This window comes from Malania oleifera, chromosome 10, assembly GCF_029873635.1.
Source record: "Malania oleifera isolate guangnan ecotype guangnan chromosome 10, ASM2987363v1, whole genome shotgun sequence".
Taxonomy (NCBI): Eukaryota; Viridiplantae; Streptophyta; class Magnoliopsida; order Santalales; family Ximeniaceae; genus Malania; species Malania oleifera.
Window position 1 is genome coordinate 34,237,889 of NC_080426.1, and position 21,672 is coordinate 34,259,560.

Below are 21,672 nucleotides of genomic sequence, written 5' to 3' on the forward strand. Positions count from 1 at the left end.
TAGGGATGAAGAAGGCGTGAAATGGGACTAGGTTGCCACATGTTAGCCATCTATGAGAACATATGGTAGCGGCAACATGTGGTAAAGGGCAGTGCTTTCATTTTTGTTTTTTTCTTTTTTTTTTTAATTCCAGATTTGACATGTGGCAAGATGATGCTAGCAAGGTGTCACCCGCCATGTGGTAGAAAGTGATGGGTGCAGGGAGAAAGTGATGGGTGCAGGGAGGTTAGAATGGGGCAGCAATTCAACCGTCTAAAAAAGAAAACATAGTTTGGACGGTTAAAATTGAGCCACGTCATTCCCCAAATGAGCGATTTTGGTTAGGGGTGGCAAAATGAGTTCACGGGCCGGGTCTCGACAGCTTGTTATCGTGCCGGGTCATAAACGGATCAATGTTGAACGGGTCACAGCCATATTAACCCTAATCCGCCAATTTAATAAACAGGCGGGTCACGAATTACCGTTTAAAAAATAATTATATATTTAAATTTTAAAAATTTTTTCTTTAAAGAAAAGTACTCTTAATTGAGGGAGATTGAGGCCTGAGATGAGAGTGAAGCTGAGACTTGAGAGGGAGACTAAGAGTGAGAGGGAGGGGGAGACTGAGGGTGAGAATAATTCGTGAGATCGTGAGACTGGTGAAAGGGAGACTGAGGATATGAGATCGTGAGAGGCACTGAGGGTAAGGGAGACAGAGAGTGAGAGGGAGGGGGGCCGACGACGGCGAGAGGCGAGAGGAGAGTATCGGTGACGGCAAGACCCGAGAGGATCTGCAGACCGTGGCGACGGTGTGCTGTTGGGCTGCTGAAAGAGGAGCTGAGGAGAGTAACGGCGACGGCGAGACCCGAGAGGATTTGCGGACTGTGGTGACGACGTCCTGCTAGGCTGCCGGAAGAGGAGCTGAGGACATTGAAATCTTGGCCCGGGGGTGCAGGCGGCGTGCAGTGGGCAGAGGGGTGGGTGTGGCCATGTCCGTGTGGGTAAGAAATTAGGGTTTTTGGTTAAATGGGTATATATATATATATATATAGGTAACTAAATGAGTGACCCGACCTGAACCCGGGTTAACCAGTTTATAAATGGGCAGGTCATGGGTTAACCCGTTTATAAACGGGTTGACTTTCATAAACCTGGACCTGTTTTAATGGGGCGGGTCATGGTGACTCGTCAGGTATGGACCTGTTTATATATATATTAGTATGTGTTATTATGGTAATATATTATTATTATGGTATATTTTCTATTATGTATTGCTTTATTTTCTTAGTATTTTTGTATTATATTATGTATTTTTGTGTGAGTGTCCCTATGATCATAAAAGGGCAATGAACATTTTAGGCCTCACCGATTGTAGCTCCGAGAGGAGTTTTTCTAATGAGATATCTTTTTTTTTATGGGTCTTATTAGACATTCCTAAACCACATCTCATTTTGATTATTTTTCATTTATTGTGCATATTTTGTTTATTAAAGAAGGAGTAAATTAAAAGGTTATTAAAATTCAATTTGAGAATAATTCTTAGTTAATTAGATACCATTTGTAAAACGGGTGCATAGGGGGTGCGAATATCTTCGCCTAACATAGCTGAACTCCCGATTCTAATTCTGATATATGCAGACCTATACTATTTTTAATTGAATAGTAATCGGGTGTTCTAATCGCACCAAGTAAAAATAGGTTAGTCGTGACTCCAAACTTTCAAATTTTTCCCTAAAATCAACTTATTATTTTTATTCACCTCCCCGGAGCACCTTGCTCTTGGGATGTCGCGACAATAGGGAAAGGGGAAAATAACCAATCAATCTTAATTGATTGATCATTTTTAAAATAAATGATAACGACTGCTTAATTTTTTATATTTGATTTTATTTACATTTTTAACATATTACTAACTAAAAACTCGTGGGCAGGTATAGATATTGAGAAGTTGGTCCATAAGAATGGGACTATTTTTTTTATTTTAATTATTTTCCTATGTATTTATCAGTATTATATATTTTTTAATTTTGTTATTGTACTAATGAATATTACAGAGTAATCTACTATATACATGCTTGAATTGGGTAGGGAGAATGAGCAAAATAAAAGATCCGCTTAAGAAAAGATCCTAGAGAGCAGCAAAATTAAAAGAAGAAATCTAGGTTTTGCTACACAAAGCCTCAAACAAAATGAGATGTTTATACCCAGGCCCCTGTTTTGATTTTTTTGATTTTTCTAAAATTATTTTAGTTGAAAATTATTTTAATTTTTCCTTTTTAAAAAAATTGAAAATTTTATATTATAAAATTTAAATAATTTTTAATATTTTTTATTTATAAAATTTAAAAAGGTATGTAGGATCCAAAAATTCAAAGAGTGTAAAAAAAATGCTAGAAAATTACAAAAAAGTTAGAATTTTATCTCAATTTTCATGCGAAAGCTCAAAATTACAATTTGACTTCCTATAATTTTGGATGACTCATCACCAAGTACAGTAAGATTTGGTAAAAAGAAAGCCAAAAAATCATAAATGATGAGACTTTTACCTAGATTTTTGAGTCGAAGGGCAAAATTGTTAGGAGATGCTACCTTATCGTTTTGGATTACTTTGGATCACCTAGTGCAGTTTGGTTTGCCAGGAAAAGACCATAAAAGTAAGAAATGATAGGATTTTACCTTAATTTATGCATCTAAAGTCAAAATTATTGTCAAACATTTTTCTACCATTTTTCAAACTGTTTTGAATCATCTAATGGAGTCAAATTTGACAGAAAGAGTATAGAAAACTCTGAATGATAGAGTTTTTGCCTGATTTGTGTGTTTGAAGTCAAAATTACTGTCATATCTCTTTTTATCGTTTCAAATTGCCCCAAATCACTCGGTGCAATCAAAATTGGCAGAAACAGAGCCAAAAAAGCAAAAATAACCCTAAATAAATTTTTTTCAAACAAAATGGACATCGACAGTTGCAGGCTAATCGATTGCCTTCAGGGGTCGGTCGATCACCTGAAAGGTTTGACGAACAACTAGTTTGGAGGAGGGTTGGTCGACCATCCTAAGGGACTGGTCAATTACATAGTACAATATTTTACTTTTCTCTTCATTTTCTTGGATTTTTGCATCTTTATTTAGGTTAGAATTTGTTTAGTCAAAAATTGGGTATTGACAATGATCATTCCTCCAGGTGCCAAATTTATTGCCATAAGAAATTTGGGCCATGGGAATGGAATGTGGCGTGTGTTGGTCTTCTACTATGCCTCCACAAAAGAAATAATAAAGGTGAGGGCTAATACAATTAGAGAAAAGCCTCTAATGTTTAAGTGTATTTAGATAAAGGAAACAAAGCAAGAGTAACTTAATTATTTGGAAGCTCCCAATTCTTTGATTTGTGGACATATGGGAAAGTTGTAGGTTAAAGGGTATATGCCTCATGCTTATAGGACGATCCATGATAATACTCTTACGAAGTGGATCTTTAATATGATCATATGTGATGTCTCATTTTTTGCAATTGGTAAGTCTTTCTTTTAATGTTTGCCAGTTCAGTAAAAAATAAAACATGATTTTGCATTAAAATAAACAAAGAACAAGACTTTAAATCTCACTCAAAATTTAAAACACTTCAACCCTAACATGTAATAATATTTGAACCCAATTCACACTATATTATATTTCTACTTCATCTCGATTGATATGTGGATATGCCTTTTCAAATTTCATGAATTTTAAATCTTACCCAAGAAAAATGGTCTTTCGCAAGTCATTTTATTTTATTTTTTGTTGTGAACTATGTTTTTGACATGGGCTAATGTCATTGGGGAACCAAACGAGCCGTAGGGACGGAATTTCGTGGGGGTGGAGAGCAGTGGGCGGCCGTGCCTTATGTTTGGAACCAGATTGGGCGTGAAGAGGCAACCCCCCCAGCTTTCCCCTTCCCCTACCCATTTCTATTTCGTTCTCTCATCGGGAATCGGGGGTTCCTGTTGTCTCCTTTTCTCGTTGTGCAGATTGTTTGATCCTCATCTCGAAGACAGAGAATCCAGAGACAGTTTGTGTGGGAGAGAGAATGTCGAAGAAGAAGGCTTTCAGCGGCTCAACTATGACGCTGAAGGACTTCCATGGCGGTTCTATCCCTTCCGATCTTCCTCTCCCTTCTGCTCCCGGTGTGTAAGTTCCTTTTTTCCGCCTCCTTTTTTTTGGGTGTGTTGTTGTTTATCAATTTTTATCTCAGCTTGCGCTTGATGTATGTATCTGCTGTCTATTGCTTAGGCGAACCACAGGCGTGTTAGATCTGAATGTGTAGTATGTTGTTCTGTATTGTTTTGATGCCCTGTTTCTCTTTCTTTTGGTTTCAAAAATGCGTAAAGACTTCTGTCTTGGATTTGGGATTGTGTGGATTTGGACAAGGAAAAAAAATTTCAATCTTGTGGCTTTTGGATAACAAACGCTCAATACAATTGTTTCGAGCTGAGGTTTGTGCAAATCCATGTGACTCCAAAACAAAGGATGAAACATGCTCCCAAATGCAATTTGAGTAGATTTGCGAGTAGGATAATTTAAATGCGTTTTGCAGAACTGCGAGGCCTTCAGATCGAGCTGGTTTTGATCGCCACTCCTCATGGGGCAATCCCATGGGCCGGCCTGATCACCGTCTGCGTCCAGGATCCTCTCCTGCTGCAAAAAGTTTTGACGACAAAACCCCTTTCCTTGCTCCTACTGCACGCATTGGTCGGAATTTTGATGAAGATGAGCGGAAGCCCCTTGATGGCGTCTCGGTGCCACGCCGGACAGTCAGTGATGAAAGCATTTATGCTCCACCGAGTCGAGGAGAATCAAAGCCGGATTCTTACTCTGCTAGACTTGCTGAGGCAGGTAATATGGGCATAAGTTCTGGTAGACAGGTATTGACCACCGCATCTCATTTGCCAAGTGCTAATGTCAGTACATACTCTGGGAGACTTGCTGAGACAAATCAGGTAGGTATGAATTCTCAGAATTTGGGTAGCAACAGTGGTACGACCTTTACTGGGTCTTATCCGAATGCATGGGCAGCGAGGAAGGATGCAGTTGGCACAACAGAGCCTTTGCCCTCAGCCTGGTCAGGACCAGCTGCGGTCTCAAAGTTGGCACAAGCCAGTGCACTTGAGAAGGTGTCATCGGGTAGATGGCAGTCTAAGCAACCAATCCATTATCAGGCGGATGTTGAGGTCATTCAATATTCTGAAATTGATAGTGGGTTACATGCCAAGGGAACACATAATTATGTGCATACTGGGACTGAAGTTTTGAGTGGGAGGGAATACTTTGATTCATCATTGGCAAGACATGCAGACAGGGGTCTGATTGAAGATGGGACTCGTGGTGGCGGCAAGGAGTTACAATGCTATGAAACAGCCAGGTCTCCCATGCATTTGGAAGCAAAAGAGAGGAACCATATGCTTTATACCGATGAGTTTCAATCTGCTGCCATGGATGGTAAATTTGGCAAGTTTGAATTGCAGCCACCAGTACCTTCTGAAGCATCAGAGCGGCCTAAGTTGAAGTTGCTTCCAAGATCAAGGCCATTGGATGGACTGGAGCCGCCTTCTGTCGAGTATAAGCAGGTATGCGTTTGGCTGATGCCTGATGCTGTTTTTTTTTTTAGCCATCACCTATATTGCATTACGAATGAGAGTCCAAGGAATTGATTGCCAAGTGTTTTGCTCTACGAACAAAATTCAAAACCATAAAAAAAATAGGTCTAAAAGTGCATCTAACTTTATTTCTTTTTGGGGTTGGATTTGAAGTTTTATCCAAATTGATTATACTGAATTCTTATTTACTGGTTGAATTTGGTGGTACCAACAGCTGAGTGAGTTTGCTAGTGTCGAAACTGCTATTGAATCACATGCAACCTTTGCTTCTGCAAAAGTAGGGTCAGCTGGTGTGGATAGTCGGCTGCCAGAGCGCCCAAAATTGAATTTAAAGCCACGTTCACAGCCCCTTGAAAAATTGGATGGAAGCATTGAAAGAGAAAGGTCTGTAACTGGTTCTGGCGCACCTTTTCAATGCTATATTGATAACTATAATAATTCTATATTCTTAATTTTTATTCATTTTTTATAATTTGGCAATTTATAACAGCTACAATGTGTGAAATAGGAAAAATATTAAATTGATTAGAGTGGAATATCTGAGTGGTTCCCCCTCTCAATGAACCACTATTCAAGAATGATGAAATACTCTTTTGAGGTTGTTGAAAACTGGAACTAATAATTTTTTTATATTATTTTAAATGCATGAAGCAGAAACAATTTGTATTTAGAGGTCTAGTTTTGTCTGTTACCAAGAATTTTTGAAAAGATGTCACTGCTCTTATTGTGCATTGAAATTTTAATGCATTTTTTCTTTAGAAATGTTTAATTGTTTTGGTTTCTTCGCAAGTTTTCTTCTGGTTTGAACAGAAGGTTGTGATTGCATTCTCTTGCTTTCTCGTTTCAATTACAAAATGGAGTTAAAAAGGGGAGATGAGCGTGGTATGTAGCTAAGGGCATAAAATGGTGAAGGGAGAGAAGAAAAATGTCGGACATGATACCTACTTTTCATTTTTCTTGGGGTGTTCCTTTTAGAACATTTTTTTTTTAAAATTTATCTTTGAGTACATAAATTTTAACATATTTCATGAGGGTAGATTGAACCTAATTTTTCACATTTATATGTCCATGTTAAATTGCTTCATACCAAACAAGCCAAGTAAAGGTGTAAATTTATATTGTGGTTTCCAAATCTGGACTGGAGTGGATGGTTGTGCTGGGTTGGACGGCATCCAATTGCATGGCCAGTCTGGATTGGTTAACAACCTTCAAAATTCAACAGCTCAAGATGAACCCCAGTTGTAACTTGTAAGGAGCCACATTATTGATATTGATGTAAATTTTGGAGCTCTTAATTTTATTTTTATTTTTATTTTTGGCATCACTAAACCATATTTCCTAATCCAGCAGCATTAGTCTCCCTTAAGTTTAAGCATTCTTTTCTGCTCATCTTTGCTGATTTTTACTGCCTGCACTACATCTAATTGGTATCAGAGCAAAAGATCCTAAGATAGTTATAGCATTTTAGTTTGGGAACAATGACTGAAATGCTGAATGTGGTAAAGGCTTTGGAAGAGGTAATCAAGCTCAGCAAACAGAATTGGCTGAGATGTGCCATATAATTGAAGATTTTTTGCATATTTTCTCAAAGTTTATAGGGACTGGAAGCTTTATGGAGGTTTTGGAAGGTGACCAATATGGACTAGACATGCTGGAAGGCTGATGGTACTGAAGATGAAAATCCCTTTCTTGATGTCGGCGCTGTGAATCGTGTGGTGCAAGGTGGATTGGAAGAGAAGTTAGTAAATGCCCTTGACATAAATGGTGCTGGAATACAGATATAAATCATGTTCAAGATTGTTTAGATTTGGCAGCAAGCTTGGAGAATTATTTTGAATGAAAAGGCGCAATGGTGGAAAATGGGAAAGTGCAGTTTTTTTGCGAGTGTAAATTGAAGGGTGCTGCATCAAAATGGTAGAAGAGGGATGGTGAGCTATGTGCATGACAAGGCAAGCCAAAAATCAGCACTTTGGGAACACATGAATTCTTCTGGATTTAATAACTTCTCTTTAAGGGTTGGTTTGAATGAGGCTAACGAACAGATCACTTCCCATTATCTTGGTGGTCTGGATCCATATATTAGACATAATATGGGGTCGGTCGACTGCTTATTTTTGAAGATGCTCAACAATGTGCCTTAGTGGCTGAAAAGCGAGAATTATGCGAGGGGGGATGGAGACCAATCCACAGCAAGCCTGAAGGTGGTTCATAGGGTGATATGGCTGGTGTTAGGGTTCTCAAAATAATAAAACAGCCCAGCAGAGGGGTCATGGGCTGCCTTAATCAGAATAAAGTTGGCGAAGTGCAGTCCAAGCTAAGGGAGTCATAAAGGAAAATATGCAGTGGAATATGGTGTACAAAACTGTTCAGAAATTGGTGGTTCTGAATCAGACAGCAACTCACAGATTTAAATATTCAATGCTTCACTTGAGGTGAAAGGGGACACAACTTCTATTTCCGTCCACAATGAAGGGTGAACCAAGTTGACTTTGACAAAGATGTAGAGGAGATGGTAGAGCTGTTTATGATGATTACTTCAATGGGGATGAGGAAGATGTTTATCCAGGTTAAGGGGAGTCATTGGTGGTCCAAAGGGTCAGACGACAACAATCAAAGATGTAGAGGAACAATGGAGGTACATTTTCTGGATAAGTTTTCTTTGTGGCAATAAGGAACGTGATCTTATTATAGACAGTGCAAGTGTGGAGAATGTTATTTCAAAAGACTTAGTGGACAAACTAAAGTTGCCTACTTAGAAGCATCCTCATATCCTCAAAATCAGGTGGCTTGAAAAGGGAATGCGATACAAAATACTTCTTGATACTCGGTCAAATTCACTATGTTTGATAATTCAGAACGTGAAGCTTTGTGTAACATTGCGCCCATGGATGCTTGTCTCATTCTTTTGGGCAGTCTGTGGTTGCATGATATCATGACATTGTTCTTCATACTAAGTCTAGTACATTTTCGTTCAACGGGAGTAACAAGAAATTCAATTTGCATCCCACAAAGGAAGAATGTAAGCGTGAAACTCAATTCATCTTGATGCTGCAAGGCGAATGAATTTTTACTTGTTGAAAATTTTGAAGTTGAAAGTAGTGAAATAGGAGTTATGCATGCATTAAAAAATTATGAAGGCTGGCTGGGTTGGAAAATCACTTGAACAATCCTGAAATTCAGCATCTGTTAAAAGTGTTTTTCAAAATTGATTAGTAGTGATTTGTCACAGGGTTTATCACCAAATGGAGCATCCAACATATCATTGATTTGATCTCTAGAGCTGCCTTACTTGATCTGCCTGTTTATAGAATGTTACCCGTGCAGGAAGAAGACATGCACAAACAAGTTGAGGAGTTGTTTAACAAGGACTTGCCGTGTGAAAGCAAAAGCCGTTGTGCTTGCCCAGCATTGCTTCTAAGAATGATGGTTCTTGGAGGATGTGTGGACAGCCCGTTCAATCTCTAGAAACACAATGAAGTATCAGTTCCCCATTCCTTGCCTAGAAGACATGCTTGATAAATCGGCTGGTTCTAGGATCAATTTCAAGATTGATCTGAGATGTGGCTATAACTAAATCAAATTAAGGAGTGATAATGAGGCCAGGACAGCCTTCAAATCATCGGATGGGCTTTATGAATATTTGTTAATGCCATTTTTGGTCTTTTTAATGCATTGGGCAAAATTATGCAAGTTATAACTAGGGCACTAGAGCCTTGTAAAAAAAAAGGGTGTCCCGGGCCACAAGGCTCCCCATTTTGCAAGAATAAGGGGAGGGTTATCATAGTGTACGCAGTCTTACCCATGCTTTTATGTAGAGATGTTGACCAGTCACAAAAAGGGAGCAACCTTACCATTGATCCAAGGCACTAGAGCCTTGTACATGGTTTTAAATTTAATCAATTTAAAGAAAGCTTATGAATAGCGTACCTAAAGAAGTCCTTTGGCTGTTTTTTTTTTTTATTCCTTCAGAAGGGAGTAGGTAGTAGGTAGTAGGTATATAGATGCCATCATGGATATGTAGAGTGAGGTAATGACTTGTAAGGACTTGGAGGAGTTTTGGGTTTTCAATAACTGTAGGTTTGCATCAACAGCTGCTTAGTGTCCTTAGCTTTTTGCCTTAGTTATGGATAAACTTTAGACACATTCAAGTGAAAACTTTAGACACATATTCAAGTGAGGTTCCATGGTACACATTGTAAGTGAGGTTCCATGGTACACATTGTTTACAGATGATATTGCATTGGGTGTTGAAGCTAAAAGTGTAGTAGAACCTAGGTTGGAAACATGGATGGAAACTTTTAGAGTCTAGAGATTTTGAGATAAGTAGAAGCAAGACTTGATACTTGAAGTGCAATTTTTGTTATTTAGTATGGAAAAATAGAGAAAATATTGAACATGATGATCAAGAAGTTCTCACTAGCAGCAGACTTCATGACCTTGTATATTTTAGGCAAGTTGTATGAGAAACTCAAGATGAATGCATATAGTTAAAGCAGATTGTGTAAAAGGGAGAAGTCCCATATTCATGGAAATTTAGTCATAGAACCTTTAGAAGATAAGGGAAAGTAGGGCTGCAAACGAACCAGGCCTAGCCAAGCTTGTTCATTAAATATTTAATTAAGCTCAAGCTTGAGCAGCTGAGTTCAACCTGAGCTTGAATATGCTTGTTCATTAATCTGAGCTTGGATATGCTTGTTCATTAAAATATAAGGACAAACTAATTTGATAAATTTATGAAATGGACATATATAAACATAAGCATGGTGTGGTGTGGTGATTCTACTGGTGCTAGCAACATTTGAGAGGGAATGAGTTTGCAATGCTTACCTCTTAACTCTTGGTGCTCAAAGTAGAGAGTTAGGGCTAAAATTTAGGGAAAGGGGAAAGAATGAAAGATGAAGATCAAAAGCAAGTTTGATTAAGTGGGTTCTAGATTGTGACATCTTTATGCCACTATTATTTGGGCTTGTAAATGTGTCTACCAAAAACCTTATGAAGTAGCCCATCGAAGTCCATAGTCCAAACAAGACAATAAATGGATTGCTCACAAGCCTAAACGAGCAAAGCTCAATCTTGTTAAGGCTAGGCTTGTTTTATAAACGAGCCTAAATAATAGGCTTGGGATCACTTGCTTATGCAAATGAACAAGCCCCCAAATGGGCACTCATCGTGTCGAACTACTGCTCGTGAATGGTTTGGTTCGTTTGTAGCTTTAAGGAAGGGCAGTTAAGATTGTTTAAGCATTTTTAATGTAGACCAGACAATGCTTGAGGAGACATATTTGGAGGCGGTAGGAGGAGGGGGAAACACTTCAACTTTATAAGGATATTTCCCTAGATCGCACAAAAAGGGCGGAAGATGATTTCCTTGTACTGTTTCCACCTAATGAGACTTAAGATTGTGTTGTCGTTGTGGATTGTAACCTAGAATGGTCTGTGCTATCGGGGAATGGTTAGTTCCTCAAATCACAGGCTTTTGAGTTTTTCAGGGGCTACCCTTATTTTGCAAGAGACTCTAACCCTATGTTTGTAGAGGCCTTGGATTTAGATTTGTATTGGATTTGGATAAAGTGTAATATAAAATTGTATTGAAATTTGCTCAAATCCACTCAAATCCAAATCCAAGCTCCGAAATCAATGCTCCCAAACACAGTGGAAAGGAATTTCAGCTCTATCATGAATCCAATTACACAATGCTTAAAGATGAACCTAAAAGTGGATAAAGGCTGCACAAAATGCCTTTGAACGGATCAAAAAGTTGATGAACAGAAGTGATGGTTCTTGCTCTGCCATTTTTTGAGTAATTATTTGTTGTGGATAATACATCACATGTGGGGATTGGGGCTGCCTTCAGTCACAATGGAAAAACAAAGGAATTCTTCAGTGAGAAGTTATCTTACTCTAAGTCATGGTATTCTAACCAAGAAAAAGAGTTTTATGCTATTGTGTGGGGCCATGGGTTATTCAGCATTGACAGCTTTATTTGGCTTACATGGAGGCTATGAATACTAGAGTTCTAAAAGGTAGCCTAATGAAAGTTGTGCTTGGTGGAGCTTCTTTGTTGATGAGTTTAGTTTTTCACCGAGTTACAAGCTGGAAGAGTCAAATACAGTGGGCAATGCCAGATGCATTAAGAGGAGGTGTTGTTTACTCTTAACGATGATCAGCACCCAAGTTACAGCTTTTGAAGAGCCAAAAAATCAGCAGTGAACTGGCTTGCTTTTCAGCACATTATAGATAAATTGTAAAGGCCAGCAAAAAATAGAAAACTGCAATATTTATTTGAGGGAAGCCCATTTTGAAGTGCTCGTTATATGAGTAGATTATAAGAAATCTACATGGAAATGGCTTGGGAGAACATTTTTGGCAGAGAAAAAACAATGCAGTGGTTAATTGTAGTTATTATTGGCCATTTATGTATAATAGGGATGTGAGCTGATTGGTGGAACAGTGTTCAATCTGCCAATTTGGCAAGGAGAATTCTCAATAGAAGGGGTTATGCACTCATTTACTAGGAATCAACATGGATTCATTTAAAAGCATGGATTTTGTCTTGCGCCTTCCGAAGACGGAAAAAGGTACAACTCCATCGTTCTTGTGGTGGATCAATATTTAAAATTGGTGCACTTCATTCCCTGTTTTAAAAACCATTGGGTGGTATGAACATTGCTTAGTTACTCAACTTATTCTTTAAAAAAGTGGTGAGATTACATGGTGTTCCCACTTCTATTATTTTTGTCAGGAATGTTAAATTCAAGAGGCTTTTTTTTTGGAGAACTTTGTGAAGAAATTAGGGACTCAATGGAAGCATTATAGTGCCTGCCACTCCCAAACCAATGGTTGGGCTAAAGCAGTCAACCAAAATTCGTGAAATATGTTGAGGTGCCTTGTTGGGAATCATGCGAATATTTGAAACTTTGTTATAGTGCAGGCGGATTTGCCTACAATATATGTGAATAGAAGTATCAAGAAAATGTTATTTGAAGCCACCTATGGGTTAAAGCCTGCACATGTGTTCGACTTGGTGCCACTGCTGCCAAAAGCTTGAGTTAATGATGATGGAAATATTTGTCAAGTTCATATGGAAGTAAGAGCATCATTAAAAAGCTAACAATGAAGCTTATGCAATAATGTAACTTCTCCCAATCCACACTGATGGCTAATGGAGTTTGAAGAGGAAAACTTGGTATTCATACATCTAAAACGTGATCACAAACTTGGGGAAATTTGGACCATGTAAGATGTTTAAGAGGATTTAATGCCTATTTGACAGATCCACCTTATTTACGAATAACTCAATCTTTAATATTTCGGATCCATACATGGTACTGGGGATTTGATGGAGAAGTGGTTGCAATTACAGATCATGTTCAACAATTGCCCCAAAAAAATTTGATTGATATTTCGTTAGCACATGCTATTGAATGAATATGATTGACAACTAGCACATGCAAATATTTGGGTCTTAGGTCCATTGGATTCATGTACACCACAAAACAATGACAGAGTATGTTGGTACATAGTCAACATAAGATTAACTAAAAAGCAAACCAGTGGTTGGCAGCCATTTGGTGAAATCATTTGCATTGCAGAAGACTAATTCAAGAATATTTCACTGGTTTTTCATTGGAATTGAGTTCCTTTTCATACTAGTTAGACCAATGCAAGAGTATGGTTACTTTAGCTCAATTATTATTAGGTTTGAGTTTGCTCTTTTTTTTTTTTCTCAATTACTATTGTCTTTGGTATCTAGTATTATTTGTGATATAACCTAAAAGAGACCCCAACATTAAACTTGACATTAACTAATGTAAGAACAAAAAATGAAAAGACATCAAAGGATTAATGGAAAGAAGGTAATGCCCGTTAATTAAACCTAGGGGTTAGCACACCAATCTTTACTCTCTAGTAACCTATCTTAAATGTAGCCCCTGCGATCCATTAGTAGGGAAATCAATAAGGAGGTATCCTGAATGTCTATAAAAAGACCCCCTAAGGAATGTAAGGCATCACATCTTATCTCATTCTCATCCATACTTTTACTGTTGCAAACATACAATCCTTCTAGATTCCCTAACTTAGGCATCGAAGTGGTCCCCTGGAGTACATGTTGAGTACTCCAAGCCTTTCACTTATTCTTGGCAAATGATCAAAATCGTGATTGATCCAAATTCTCCTGGACAAAATTTTAGCAACAACAGTTGGCGTCGTCTGTGGGAAACTTGGAAAAATTTATTTCTAAAACTCAATCATGGCTGTATCATGCAATCCGAGTTTGAACCTGTTGCTGGGTATCAATCGCCCCCGTCTGTTCGCTCCCCACCACTAGACAATTTGCTGCAAATTGTGCTTTTAAATTGATTTCTAGCCTTTTGAAGGAGGGTGGAAGACATGTTTACGATGATCTTACAACAGAAAAAAAAAATTATGTAGAACATGGCCAAGGGGCTGTTCAAGTAGAAATGATAAGTACGGGTGAGGCGGTGCTGCCACATGAAGCAACCTTGAAAATTTCAAATTGGACAAAGGAAGTAGAAGGAGCCAATAGTGTGGGCTTTAATAAGCAACGATCCCAAGAATTTGAAGAAAAAATCAAGAGAATTGATTAATTGGAAAAGTTGGTAAAAGAAGTTCACAGCCAATCCTTAATAGGGAAAACCTCAATTACATCTTCTGATCTCCCTTTTATCAAGGGAATAATGGAAATCCCTTTGCCCGGTAAATTCGAGATGCCCAACAAAGAAAAATATGATGGATCATCAGATCCCCTAGACCATACCTTTCGAATGTTGATGCAATTGTAAGGTGCACCTGATGCAATTATGTGCCAAGCATTTGCAGCGACCCTAAAGGGGAATGCTAGAGCATGGTACCGGACATTGAAGTCCGGCTTGGTTGAGTCTTTCTTTGAGATGGAGCTGCAGTTTGGGGGGCATTTCATCAGCAGCCAAAAAATGGCGAAGACTTCAGCCACCTTATGAACCTTGTTCGAGGTGACATGAAAACATTGAAACATGGTTATTAAAATCGCAATCTGGATTGTAGGATCGTACGATTCTACAATCTAGATTCACTCAAAATGATCCAAGTCGCAACAAAAAATCAGAAACAAGTAGAATTGCGATAGAATCGTAAAAGAATTGGTAGGATCATAGAATCGAAATGGTAGAATTGTAAGTAGAATTGTACAGATCCTACTCTTTTACCTGGCGTGGGATTTTTTTTTTCCTTCTTGGGCTTCAATAATGTGGCCCAATACACATTTTTATTCACCCAAAGGCCCCAAAAGGTTTATGTTTGGTCCAATGTCTTCTAAAACTGGGGCAAAATGGCTCCCAGCCTCCCATTAGTGAATAGATTCAGCAGAATCTGCGTCTGATTCCTGGAGTTCGACACTTCAGTCTTCTACTCATTGAAATTCAGCAGCTCTGCACCTGAATTTCTCTCCTGTTCGACAACCAAAGAGCCCTCCATATGGTGACTGGTGTTTAATCAGCAGCAGCTAGCAGTCTTGCTGTTTGATAAATAGTTTTTTGGCGTTTAACAACCAGAGTTCCTGGGGTTCGACAAAAACTCAGTCCGCCGTCCTCTTCCTTCTTTGGTGTTCGATAGGAACACACCAGTCTTCTTCAACACAGGGTTTTTGCTTGATCAGCAGCAGCCAAGAAAAGAGCCAAGCTAGCTGGCCCAACAGAGCTGCATAGGTATGCTTGGAAATAATTTTTTTGCTTCTTGAAAAGACTCAATAGTGAGCATTGTTTTTGTCCTTCTTCTTCTCCTTTTCTTGCTGTTCTTCTTTTTCTTCTTTTTATTGGTTGAACTTTTTATTGTCTTTTTAACTTCTTATGCTTACTAAGTTACTAATCAAGTTTTGAGTCTTAAAATTTGTCATAGAGTTCCACATGTAATTTTTTAATATTTATTTTACATTGAAAGTAGAATCTTTTGATTCTCAATCCGATTCTACAATTCGATTTTGCAAACCCCTCCAACAATCCTACTTAGAATCCTAATTTTGACAACCTGGCATTGAAAGAATTTATCCATCGTTTTCGTTAATGCAACCTTGGAAATTAGAAACTTTGATCATGGAGTAACAGTAGTTGCTCTGACAATTGCACTCCAGCCATGTGACTTTAAGCCCTTAGTTAACATGGGGGAGCTAATGATGCGAGCTCAGAAGTATATCAACTTGGAAAATGTCATCACCACAAGAAGGAACAAGACAAATTTGAAAAGGAACAATCCGAGGGACACAGATGAAATAGTCGGAGGAGGTAAGAAACAAGAAGTTAATAGGCATTCTAATTATTTTATGGATGGCCCAAATCAGAATGGCGGAATACTAGCAAAAAGTGGTTAAGTATTATAACTCTCGAGTGAAGGCTCAAGTATTCAAGCTTGGAGATTTGGTCTTGAGGAAGGCACAGGTAAAGCCCAAGAGAACTAGGACCTAACAAGCTCAAGCCAAATTGGAAAGGACTGTATCAAGCAGCAACGAAAATCAAGTTAGGGACTTATAAATTAAAAGACTTAGAATGAAAAGAGATTCACAATACATGGAATTTCGAGATTTTGAAGAAATATTACTAATGATTGTATGTTCAACAAATAATAAAAATTCATCCAATAAATACGATCATTTGATGAAAAAAAAAAAAATCCACTCTTCAAAACTATCCTCTTTTTCCTCATTGTCATCATTTGATAAGCATTGTTCATGAGGTAACAAGAGACGGGCACTGTTCGGTAAAAAATTGGCCCATTTAATGAGCATCGCTCATGAGGTGTAAAAATGCCCATTTGATGAGTACTGCTCATGAGGCAACAAGATACGGACACTATTCGACAAAAAATTAGCCCATTTGATGAGCATTGCTCATGAGACCCAAAAATGTCTATTTGATGAGCATTGCTCATGAGGCAACAAGTGACGGGCATTGCTCGACAAAAAATTGGCCCATCTTATAAGCACTACTCAAGAGGCCCAAAATGCCCATCTAATCAGCATCGCTTATGAGGCAGTAAAAGACAGACACTGTTCGGCAAAGTACAGGCCTATTTGATGGGCATCGCTCATAAGGCAATGAGAAACAGACATTGCTTGATAGAGTATTGGCCCATCTATGAGCATCGTTCATGAGGTAGCAAGAGACGGGCATTGCTCGGCGAAGTACGAACTCGTTTGATGAGCACCACTTAGAAGGCAATAAGAAATAGGCATTGCTCGGTAGTGTTTTGGTACATCTAGTGAGCATCGCTCATGAGGCCCAAAGATGCCTATTTGATGACTTAATCCAAATCTCGTGATAATAAAAGGATTTATAGTAAATGCAATATACTATTGAGCTGAAAAGGCAACTCTAAGACTCAAGAGTAAAGGGGCAACTGATATAACCTAAAGAGACCTTGATATTAAACTCAAAATTAACTAATGTATGACCAAAAGATGAAAAAACACCGAGGGATTAATGGAAAGAAGGTAACGTTCGTTAATTAAAATAGGGGATTAGCACACCAATCTTTACTCCCCTAGTGACCAATCCGAAATGTAACCCCTACGATTCATTATTTGGGAAATCAATTGGGAGGTATTTCGAATGTCTATAAAAAGGACCCCCCAAGGAAGGTAAGACATTTTATCTCATTCTCATCCATACTTTTGTTGTTGCAAATAACAATCCTTCTAGATTCCCTAACTTAGGCATTAGAGTGATCCCTCGGAGTACATCCAGTATCCTCTAAACCATTTTCCCCTTATTCTTGGCAGTTGATCAGAGTTGTGATTGATCCAAATTCTCCTAGACAAATTTTGGCAGCAACAATTTAGTATTCACATATTAGCATATTACTATCAAGGTCTAAAAAATAGGAATAGGATTAACGAGCTGGTGTAACACTTGTTAAAAATGGCATTTGGGACTAACTAATTGTAAGGATTCGTATTATTGATATTGGTGTTAATTTCAGAGGTTTTTCAAATCTAGATCCTATTTCCTGTTGCAGCTTTAATCTATCCCAAGTTTGGCCTCTGTTTTGCTGATCTCTGCTGATTTTTCTTGCTTGTGCTATGTAATTCGAATAATGTACTTATATCCATATATCTATATATGTATATATATTTATTGTAGTAAGTACTATTATGTTGGTACTTCATGGTTGATTGTTTATGGTGAATTGTTGGGCTTCTGTTGCACTGGTACCAAAAACCATCATTCTTATTTTATGAGCAATTCGTTTTGAATAAATTAGCAAAGACTAGACATTTGGTTCTTCCACACAGTTCAAAAACAGAATAGTCTTTTATGATTTAGAGATACATGCGCATAGTCATGCCTACCTGCTGAAATGCTGGGAGTTGTGTTGTTCAACATCACCTGTCTGTGTTGAAGTACCAGATTTGCGTTTGCATTGACAATCATAAGTTTGAAGGATTTTGAAGATTTTGAGGTCCTTGTTTCCTCCAACATTGCATTATATTTGTCCTGGTTAGTTCTTTTGTGTACTTTTTATTTAACATAAGAAATGAGATTTATCAGAAGTAGTTGATCCCACTGCCATATTGTATTGACTACTGAACCAAATGGGTAGTGCTGGTGGCTGCACCTAGCTTCTGGTGCTGAGAGTTGCCTTTGTATGTGCTTGCGTTCTTTTAGCTAATTTCCAAGTTCCACCAATCTATGCTTGTTTAGTTAAGTCTTTTTTTTGTCTTTGGAATTAGTTTGATTTCTAGAATTTCTGGTAGACCTCATGTGTGCATTGGAAAAAGGTTGTGACATTGAGTTGCTTCAAAATAAGTTTTTTGAAGTGTTAAAATATAATGCAGGCCTGAAAAATAAATGTAAGATTGTTAATTTTCTTTCACTACATGGTTTATTTTTCCAAAAGAAAAGGAGTTAATATGTCCTCTTATTTTGCTTTGTGTTGCTTTTTGGTAAGTTTTGCTTTGTCTCACTAGGAAATAAAGAGAGATGGTCCTGTGGATTTGTTAGAATGTATAGTGGGTTTTTCATTGGATAATTATAAATAACCACATGTTATCTTTGTGTCTGTTGCAGGAAGATGTTGTTTGGGGGTGCCCGCCCACGAGAACTGGTAAGAATATTCTCATTTAGAGATGTTATGAGTTTGAAATTCCTTGTATCTTCAGATTTAGTAACTTTTTATTATTTGATACCATATGAAAAGAAATAACCCGTTTTGATTTTTGTGCTTCCCATATTATACTATCATGGTGCCAAAATATGGTCTTCACAGCATGCTTATTTATTCCCCTTTCTTCTTTTTCACTTGTAAATAGCTTTTAGTTGCCTTTTCCCTCTTTGATTCGTTTTCTTCATTTATTAGATTAATTAGCTTTTAGCCACCTTTTTCTGGACTTCCTTTTCTCATTTTTCTACTAAAATTTTCCATAACCCATTTAATATTTTTGTTCTTCACTTATTAATACTATCATGGTGCCAAATTATGGGCATCACAGCATGCTTATTAATTCCTCTTTTGCAATAACATGCCTGCTTTGCATAAATTTTTTTCCTTCCTCTCTTGCAAATAGCTTTTTGCTGCCTTTTTCCTCCTTAAATTTTGTTCATTTTATTTGTTCTTTCCAGCATCCTGTTTACAATTTAGTTCTGATATATTTCTTCTTCTACTCATTTTTTGGTCAACAGTGGCACTAAAATTTGTAATTTTGATGAAATACTCCTGCCTTCCCTCCCTTTCCATCGCTGTTGAATATTTAGGAAGTCATGCAGTAGAATGATAGCCTGGTAGTTTTTATTATTTACAATGCGGTTGGCTGCCACCCACTTCATTGCTATTTATGTTGTTAATTCTGTGATATTTAATTTGATGACATTGTGCCTAGGTTCTGAAGGAGCGAGGGATTGATGATGTTACTGACAATGATGTTCAGGATCATCCTCCAAATAGGTAGAATCCTTTTTTTTTTAATTATGTACTACTACCACTTTCTGAATGCCTCTTCACAGTGGTTTTTGTGTCTATATTCTTTGAGTTTTTTAATTGTGTGAAAGTATTTACTTCACCAATTTTTATATGAAGGGTCAAAAACGAGGTTGCCAAGACTGAAATTGTTTCTGGGCATGCTATTCCTGCCCGCTACACTGAAAGGGCCGAGAATCTTCCCCTTGATCATAGGATTGGAAAGACTGCTGAGAGGAAGGATCGAGTAGATGTTGAGAGAGCTGATGGCCAGAGGAGAAACTGGCGTAATGAGAACTGGAGGAACAGTAAGGAGATTGAAAAGCAGCAGCAGCAGCAGCAGCAGGAGAGGGAACGCTCACCAGAAACCTGGCGTAAGCCTGTTGAGCAGCCAAAGCCGGCCTCCCCTGATGCTTCTGGAGTGCGTTATGGGAAGGTGGCTTCAGCTGTTGAACTTGCCCAAGCATTTTCCAGATCAATCTCAGACTCAAAAACATCTGATCAATTTTCTAGCCCAAGGAACCTTTCCGGTCAGTCCCAGATGCCTTTTTCACGTCTAATGGGATCAACTTCTAGGCCTCAGATCAATGGCTACTAAAAAAATTCACAGTTTGGCGGGTTGCTTGGGTATGGGTAAGAAGATTGCATTCCTGGTGATTACGGTTTTAACGACACACAATTGGCCATGCAGGCAGGAACATACCAGCACAAGCAATGGCAACCACCTGATTTTTCTTCTTTCCTGTTAATTCAGGCATATGATTATTTCGGATAATCAACAGTGTCATTTAGATAATCCCTCCTTTTTTTATTTTTATCTCTTCACCCCCTGCTAGCCTTGGGAGAAGATTTTTATTTTCTAGAAGGAAAAACTGATATGTTGGCTTTGAACACAAGGATTAAGGCCATGTTAGCTTGAGATGGCAATGTATGCTTCTGGTAAGGAGTGATATAAAAGTGTTCATGATTGCCATTTCATATGGGGGACATTGTTATGATTGTAAAATTTGACTTGGAAGTATGTAATTGAATATGATGCCTAATTTGAGGATGAATTTGGATGGGCAGATCGCCGAGAGGGAATACAGATGAATGCCACTGGGATTTTGTTCGAAAGCATTTGAATTTGTGTGAATCAGATGAAATTCAAATCCAAGGTATAAATTTCAAACTCCTAAACATGGGTTGAGGGGTGTCAGTAACCCCTGTAACTCTTTTATTGTTATTATTAATTTGTGGTGAGCTCAAATGTTCGTAGCTCTGCCTGGCGTTTGCATTGTTATTTGTATTTTCATTTTCCTGGGCAAGGACAATTAATAAGCTTTTGTTTCAATGATTTGGGATTGGTCATGGGCATCCTTTCCTTTCTCTAGTCAAGTCAAATTAAGTTTTGCTTTCTAGGGTTCATATTTCATGGTTTACGTTATTCTGAAGTTGATACAAGTAATGTTTGAACTAGGGGAGGCGGGTTAAGACTTCTTGCGTAATCTGTTTCCTGACAGTTTAAACTGGGTTTAGGTTTAGGAGAGAGATCAATTATAATTGGGCCAATTCGAGCTCAATTCAATTAATGAATCAGTTAGGCAGATTTAGAACGGTTAGTTGTTGAGTCACTAATTTAATTTTTTATTGCAATATTTATGGAATTATATATATACAAGTTATGATATTTGATGCATGGATGAGATATCATGTGTTTGTTAAAAGAGTAGAGATAAGAAACAAGCTATATAGTCACATTTTTTGGCATATTTAGGAGGAAAATTTGATAAATATGATATAGGTGGTGTTTTTAAAATTTTGAATCACATATTTTAAAAATATTAAAAAAAAAAAAATAGATGTTGTTAGCTCACATTTTAAAGATATTAATGAGAAAATAATAAATGAGTTTTTTTTTTTAATTTAACTCATTTTGGTAAAAATTTAAATAAAAAAAAATTTAAGATAAATATGTTATTTATTTCTTATTAGGTATCCATTTATAATTCGTTTATTATTTAGGTTTACGGTTACTCACCACTTATAAATGAGTCAACTCGAATCCAATATGTATAAGACATGATCCAAACTTGAGCTACCAACTTGTTTTACCACCCCCTCAGTTTGAAGGAGGG

The 21,672-nt window shown here is 37.7% G+C and overlaps 1 protein-coding gene across 3 annotated transcripts; it reads left to right on the plus strand.

Moving 5' to 3' along the window:
* The first annotated feature begins 539 nt into the window (after nucleotides 1-539).
* On the plus strand, nucleotides 540-20,671 carry LOC131166099 (uncharacterized). Of its 3 annotated transcripts, none has more exons than XM_058124382.1 (7): nucleotides 540-980; nucleotides 3,987-4,146; nucleotides 4,553-5,582; nucleotides 5,827-5,996; nucleotides 18,670-18,706; nucleotides 19,479-19,543; nucleotides 19,676-20,671. In XM_058124382.1, the coding sequence occupies exons 2-7, from the start codon at nucleotides 4,046-4,048 to the stop codon at nucleotides 20,151-20,153; spliced, it is 1,881 nt and encodes a 626-aa protein (XP_057980365.1). In that variant the 5' UTR covers nucleotides 540-980; nucleotides 3,987-4,045; the 3' UTR covers nucleotides 20,154-20,671. The 3 variants fall into 3 exon arrangements, with proteins under 3 accessions (XP_057980365.1, XP_057980366.1, XP_057980364.1); XM_058124383.1 differs by having other exon boundaries at nucleotides 553-956; XM_058124381.1 differs by having other exon boundaries at nucleotides 553-4,146.
* The last annotated feature ends 1,001 nt before the right edge of the window (nucleotides 20,672-21,672 follow it).